This window comes from Anopheles stephensi, chromosome 3 (assembly GCF_013141755.1).
Source record: "Anopheles stephensi strain Indian chromosome 3, UCI_ANSTEP_V1.0, whole genome shotgun sequence".
Taxonomy (NCBI): Eukaryota; Metazoa; Arthropoda; class Insecta; order Diptera; family Culicidae; genus Anopheles; species Anopheles stephensi.
The window spans coordinates 53208054-53215262 of NC_050203.1; the positions used below are offsets into that span (position 1 = coordinate 53208054).

Genomic DNA, 7209 nt, shown 5'->3' on the forward strand with positions numbered 1-7209 from the left:
CTCGGTCACGGGCAGCTGTCACGATTCGCCCACCGAGTGCCCCACTCACCCAGAAACGGACGGGAGAAAGGAGTTATGTTGTGGTGGTTTGGTAAGTGTTTAAACATATATTGAGCACCATTTATTGCGTCACGCTTACACGCTCCCCCGCCTTTTTTGATTTGCTAGAGTTCGATTATGCTTATATTCCCGTATGTATGTTGCATGTACTTTCACACCACGCCAACGCCAGGGCACGATCCCCCGATGGGTGGTCGTTGGATATGATGTATATATATATATAAATAAGTATCTTACAGTTGTATGTATGCGGTGTATAAGGTTATAGTTAACTTTCCTTTTCTCGATCTCGATCTATCTTTTCTGTCCCCGGCGGCCCTTTTTTGCAAAACAGCGCGAGCACACGCTGTGTTAAACAATGAAAAACCCAGTAAAATTGTCACTACATAAATCTTTTCCCTGCGATCACGGCCTCGTAACTCACTTAACAGACTGTGTGAATGTGTTTAACTATAGTGTGTGTATAACAGTTCATATCTAGTGGCTAATCGGGATGATGCTTAGAACGTTCGTTTCCATCGAGCGAATCCCAAAAGGAATTCAATCCCTCTCTCTCTCTCTCTCTCTCTCTCTCCCCCCCTCTCTTTTCTAACTGCATTGCTGCATTTGGTCTAAGGAAAATCTGTATCACTTGATCATTTCGATGATCATTAAACTAATGGCAGAACCGCACGCCAACCCAATACCCAGGAAGGCGGCCATCATCGATGAAGCCATCTCCTTCTCGTGCCCCTCGACAACGCGCGGTGCACCGATGAGAGCAATGTTGGCCAGGTATCCGTTCGACAGGGCAAACGCGGCCATCAGCACGATGAACATGTAGTCCGAGTGGATGAGGACGGGAAAGTTGTGATGCTGGGTTATGTTGCACAGAAGCATCGCGGGCACGAATGCAATACGACCGATGCTAAGTACACCGATCAGGATGGAATTATTCCATGGCTGTGAAGGAATGATGCCGACATAATTATTCGCTGTCCGTTTGAGGTATTGTAGAAACAGTGGAAGACACTTACCCACTCGAAGAGTCCGGCGAAAATTCGTCCCAAATAGTCACCCGTGTTGAAGAGCAGATAGTTTACGACCGGCAGGAAATACACATCGTTCCACGGTCGGCCATGGTTCTGCGAACCCACCAGCACCGTCACGGCGGGATAGATCGAAAGCGTCGTAACGAACACAAGCCACTCTGCGAACCCGTAGATCCATATCTTGCGCATTACGACCGGAAACCGGGGCTCTAGCTTTGCACAGATCTCCCTGGTGGCTGGATCTGCCTCGAGGGAACTTTTCATTAGCGTTTTGGAGCTTGTGTAGTACTTGAAGAACAGTGTCTTCGACATGACGATGTAAGCGACGAGGGACAGCAGCAACACGAGACAGCCCACAATAAAGAACACAAACGCCGTCGTGGACGGGTTGCTGGCGAAGGTCAGTGCGATGATGTCGGCAATCGCGGAGAATATTCCCCCGAGTGCCTGCCCGCTTACGGCGGCCGTCATGTAGTGGGCACTGAACTGTCCCGCTATACCAAACAGCCCACCGGTGAGGATGGCTGAAAAACCTACACAAAGAGGGGAAATTGGTTACAGTAATATTCGGGTATGTAAGATCACTCTCAACTCACTGTTAATCACCACCACGGATAGCATCGTAAGGTTAAAGAACGCATCCTGCCACTGGTCGGTGTCAACCCGGACCAGTGCCGTCGTACCGATCATGATGAGCAGCATAAACACGAGCGATCCGTTCATGCGCACGTGCAGCGGCACCTTGTGGCCAATGCAGGCATTCAGGATGAGAAACACCGTCCCCGGGACGGCCGCCGCAATGCTCAGATCCGACTGGAACTCGAGCTGACGGGGCGTTAGGGCGGACGTATCGTTCGACGAAACGTTCCGGAACTTGTACTGCCAGTACTCTTCGGCCGTGACGAAAAAGTTCCACGGCACCATGGTCGTCATGCCCATGAGGTAGAACACGGCGTACGTGTAGTTGAACTTATCGGACGGTGCGATCCGGTGACCGCCGGCCAGGATTCGCGTTTCGGTGGCATTCTCTTTGGTCGGGTCGGGAATGTTGCTGGTGGACGCGTTTATCGATCCGGCGTACCCATCATCCAGGAAGGCGTCACTTTCCGTCTCCCGGTCGTCGGTGTCCTGCAGGAGCGGTCTCACATTGGTCGCAAAATCCATCCTCTCGCTGGTTCCGGTGGTTTTCGCTGCTGGAAGTCTCACTTGTGTTCGCTGGGCGCTTCGCGTTAGTCATCGATCGATGGTCGATATGGCGTACACGCAAACATCACTACATCCGTACCATGGCGCTCGCCTAACACTGTATGACGATGATGATGTGCGATGGCTCGTGAATCGCAACAAAGACTGGAAGCTGCCCGCTGTAGCAGATGATGCTGGTGGTGTTTAGTGCGTTACGGGTACGATTGTAGCTACTGATAACAAACAAACACCCACCAGCTACCGCTTCCCGGTCGTGGTCACAATCGCGAACGGCGCAACCCGTGTACCGTCTTCGATGATGGGAAGTTTCTCCTTAGAATGCGTTTGTGAGTGAGTGTGTGTCTATGCGGGCTTCAATTACACTAGCCATGCACCATTGCAGAAGGCACGCAACACAAAGCACCCCCCACGAGCCAACAATTATTTGTTGGTAGTTGCGCGAACAAACCAGCTGATCGATCGAGAACGGGGGGGTCAGGAAAATGATGCGTGTTATTGCCCTAAATATCACAAAGACAAACTACAACTTACGAGAATTTAGGTGTTGAACAAAATGAATCACAGGGCACAAGCGTACGAAAGAGTGCAGAAACACATGCAATTGCTTTATTTTTTCGCACTTAAACTGTTTTGTTTGTAAATATGTCGAATGATTATGCTGGGCAGGGGCACTCAAGCGGATATGATAAAGGCGTTACGTTTAAAAAGCATATACATACCATCTTTTCAATAAAATTTAGCCAAACTGAAAATTTTATTGATTTTTGTTTTTGACTTTAAAAACAAAATGGTATATTTGTGGTAATTATTTAGTTAATTAACAATTAATGTAATGATACCATGAAGCCAAGCCCTGCATACCTAAGCTTTATCGTCACTTTTTCACCGATAAGGCGTTCAAATGTCAGCTGATGATTGAATACACATAGATTTTTCACTGGACCTTGCATACCGCGCGATTTCCAGGCGTGCATGCAAGTTTGGAAGCATGAACAATATTGGGTGCAAGTCCCACAAATAACGATCAAATTTCAAAACCAGTTTTCAAAAATTGAGTATTTTATCGGTCGTTTTTTTTTAAATAAACTAATTAAACTGATTTAATTTGAATCTGGATTAGGATAAGAATGGTGTAGGCAAGTTTCATTTTCTTGTATCATTACTTAGAGTAAAAAGGCTACATTTGGTGCTTGTTCATATCTTTCCAATAGTTACGAATCGTTGCAAGAATAGAAGCAAAACGACAATGGTGTCAGTAATTTTGAAAAACCGTTAGCTCAAATCAAGGGGAGAGATAGATGCGAAATAGTTAAACGAGTGACTTGTGACATTAATTAAAGTTTAATTTTTATGCTGACTTAATTCTGTCGTATTCTTTGGCACTTCAAGGACTGTAAGTCTGACTGAAAGGAGAACGGTTCGCATAAACCCTACATTTTCGTGGGAAACATCCGAAACGCTGCATCTCGATACGAAGTTTAGCCAGGCCTTCCCTCTAAATGAAAAAAAGGGATAGTTCTGAGGAAGTTGTGCCGAAATCAATATATAATTCCATGATCTAATGGTTGGGGTTTCAAAATAAATTGAAAGCACATGACAAGTTGTTTTAAATTATTTTATGACTTAATGAACTTTAACAAGTCGCCAGACAAATATATAAACTATAATGCGAGTGTAGACCTAGTTTACTTCTTAATTGAAATTTTGGAGTTACGGAATCCGAGGATGCTACTGCCTCACAGCAATCGATGGATATCGAGTCCTATCTGGACGGTCCTTCGGTATGCAGGACTGATTATTCAGCTATGGGTATATGAAAATGCTTAAAAGTTCCAGCAGTAGTTTGTCACTTTCCAATGTTTAAGCTAGAGTTCAATCGTTTTCTGCACAACTGACAGTAAACGAGATAAAGTTCTTTGCATAACATGTATGGCATTAATAATAAAGGATCGTATTGTGTTAATTGGCTCGCTGAACCTTTCAATTTCACAGACAATTTGAAGCAGAAAAAGAAATTTCCGTTGACGCTGGGTTTGTAGAAGTCAACACCAAGACTTCTTTTAGTATTATTTGTCACAAGAAGCGCTTTTCTAACTATCCTACTTTCACGGACATCTAAAATTTATCCTTTCCAGAAATAAGTTTTCCTCCTTGAGCGTCAGCGCATCAACAGAAAGGCACATCCCCCGTCCGGAAGGTCGTAAACACAGCAAAGTTCACAGGGCCCTAAAGAACTAGCGAGGAATAAAGTCGACAATATCGGGCAGCCATCAATTCGTCCGTCAATTGATATCTGATCCACTGCTGTCCTTGCGTGTCCACCCTCTTTCGTTCAACCCGATCTAAACTGCTCGAGGGAAAACTTTTTTGTGCCACCTCATCCCCATCCGGGGTGGGGTGTGTATCGGTGTAAACGGGCGGACGGAATACTTTCGCCCGGTGTGAGTTTGTGAAGTCCCATTGTCGCCAATTCTTTACGCGAGTTAGCAACGAGCGTCGGTAATCGCTAAATCAGCATTGGGAGTGTCGTGTTGTATCCAACGCGACGAGTTATGCTGATGCGGCGATCGCTGCTGGGCCGTTTATGGGCCGATAACGGAATCGGCTGAATTCAATAAAATAGTTAATTTCAAGACACCGAACTGTAAAAGACTCTTTCTATCTATTCAGAAAGAAAAGTTTTAACTGGCGCCCGAATAGGGACCTGACAAAAAAATCAGCGGGAAGTGTATAAGTTAAAAAAAAATCCTATAAAGTTAGCCATTTAAAAATTGTGGCTAATCTCGTGGTTGAAGGAGCCATCATAATAACGAAGCGAACTTTGGGACACCGTGGTTAATTCCCGATTGCTGCCAGCGAGCCCCCAGTCATCAGAAGGATAAAAAGGAACATCTTGCTGTAGCTGCCCAATTTTCCCCCGAAGAAAAAGAAGTCAGATGCCCATGGAAATTAACTCAACCATACTGTAAGTAAAAACCTAAAAAATCCGAAATCAGTGAAATTTTGGTGTTTAATTAAATAGCTTCTGCTGTAATTTGTTAGTGGTGAATCGTGATCGTGACAAGTGTTAAGTGAAGTGAGCATTTAAAACACAAAAATGACCAATCCCAACACTGAAATGGTTCTACGATCTTTCGTGGAGATGGGAAAAACCCCTGACTTTTTGAGGGATGTTCCTATTTTTGATGGAAACCCAAATGAGTTGATGAATTGGATTTCGGATGTGGAAGATGTTTTTATCATGTATAGAGATCTTCCTGACGACTCTGTGCAGTTCCATCTGATCGAACGAACAATCAGAAGGAAAGTCCGTGGAGAAGCTTCCGATGTGTTAAATGCAAATAATGCAACATGTAGTTGGCATCAGATAAAATCTATCCTAATGCTTTACTATAAAGATAAGCGTGACGTGAAGACCCTGGATTATGAATTGACGTGTATTCGTAAGGGTAATTCGGAAAGCCTCGCCGGATATTATAGCAGGGTTAACCAATTGTTAGCCGCTATAATAGCACAAGTTCAAACTGACAGTAAGTACTCTCTGCATGCAAATGTCCACATAAACTATTTCAGAGAGAAAGCTTTGGATTCGTTTATTAGAGGTTTAGAAAAACCATTATCCACTTTATTAAAAACTGCTGACCCGAAGACCCTTAGCAAAGCATATCAATTTTGCATTGATTACTTTAATATGGACGTTCGATCAGCACCTTTTAAAAATCAATATGGAAATCAAAATTCTCTTAATATTCCCAAGCCAAGAGATTTAGGCTTCGAGCCTCAACCCCCTAGGGTAGCACCCAGAAAAATTGTTTATCAACCAGTACCCCCTCCTAGAGCAGCGCCTCGTCCAGCTCCACGATACAATTCCCATTACCTGCCTAATCAGCAATATACCCCACAGAGGCAACAGCCCGAGCCAATGGAGGTAGATAGAAGTATAAATTCACGTCATATTGACTATGGTAACAGACCCACATATGGCGAAAAAAGACCAAGACCACCATCAAGTCAAGAAGCGTGGGTAAAGAGGCAAGCTCACCCATTATATGCTCATCAAATGAATAAAAATGCCAACGACGCAAGGTATTGTCACGGACAAACAATAAATGAATTTGAGCTCACAGAGCAAAACAATCTTGTTGACAAATTACAAAACATAAATTTGCAACACGAGCATGATCCGTTGGAGGGATCAAGTCGCGATGGTCAGAACCATTTTTTAGAGTGGAAGATGAGTTGGTAGTTCCCAGCCTTCCTTTTATTTATCTTAAAACTACCATTGGAAACTTTCCGTTTTTAATAGACACAGGTGCTAATATTAATTTAATACATCCACAATTGGCACGTGCATATGAAATCAGTAAACCGTACGAATTTTCAGTAGGTCAAATAAGTTGTGCAAATAGTACATTTGCTCCTACTAGTGCAATTAATATAAATTTTTTCCATCCCAAAATTGATTTTGAAGATCGCTTTTTGTTACACAAATTTCACAATTTTTTTTATGGAATCATTGGAAATAGCATGTTGAAAACATTGAAAGCTAAAATTGATCTAGAAAATGACCAAATCACATTGAGTAGAAACTCTAAAAGATTCGTCATCCCAATCTCATACTATTCTCCACATAATCGGTCATCCCACAATTTGATCCGAACATCTCATCTATCCAAATTAGAGCTAGAAAAACTAAACCAGGTTTTAGATAAAAACAGAGATGCATTTTACAAACCAGACAGTAAACTAACATGTACAACCAAAGTGGAATGTGCAATACACACTTCAGACGATACACCTATCCATCAAAGAGTGTATCCATATCCTGCAGCATATGCTGACGAAGTAAATAAGCAAGTTGACAAGCTATTAGCGGATGGAATAATCAGACCGTCTCGCTCAGCTTGGACTT

The 7209-nt window shown here is 43.4% G+C and overlaps 1 protein-coding gene across 4 annotated transcripts; it reads right to left on the reverse strand.

Annotated features, from left to right (window-relative positions):
- Nucleotides 1-73: 73 nt before the first annotated feature.
- On the reverse strand, nt 74-2981 carry LOC118509226 (equilibrative nucleoside transporter 1). Of its 4 annotated transcripts, XM_036049535.1 has the most exons (5): nt 2829-2981; nt 2532-2748; nt 1688-2455; nt 1077-1624; nt 74-1002 (listed from the first exon to the last, which is right to left on the reverse strand). In XM_036049535.1, the coding sequence occupies exons 3-5, from the start codon at nt 2253-2255 to the stop codon at nt 688-690; spliced, it is 1431 nt and encodes a 476-aa protein (XP_035905428.1). In that variant the 5' UTR covers nt 2256-2455; nt 2532-2748; nt 2829-2981; the 3' UTR covers nt 74-687. The 4 variants fall into 4 exon arrangements, with proteins under 4 accessions (XP_035905428.1, XP_035905426.1, XP_035905427.1 ...); XM_036049533.1 differs by having other exon boundaries at nt 1688-2748; XM_036049534.1 differs by having other exon boundaries at nt 2532-2961.
- Between the last annotated feature and the right edge of the window lie 4228 nt (nt 2982-7209).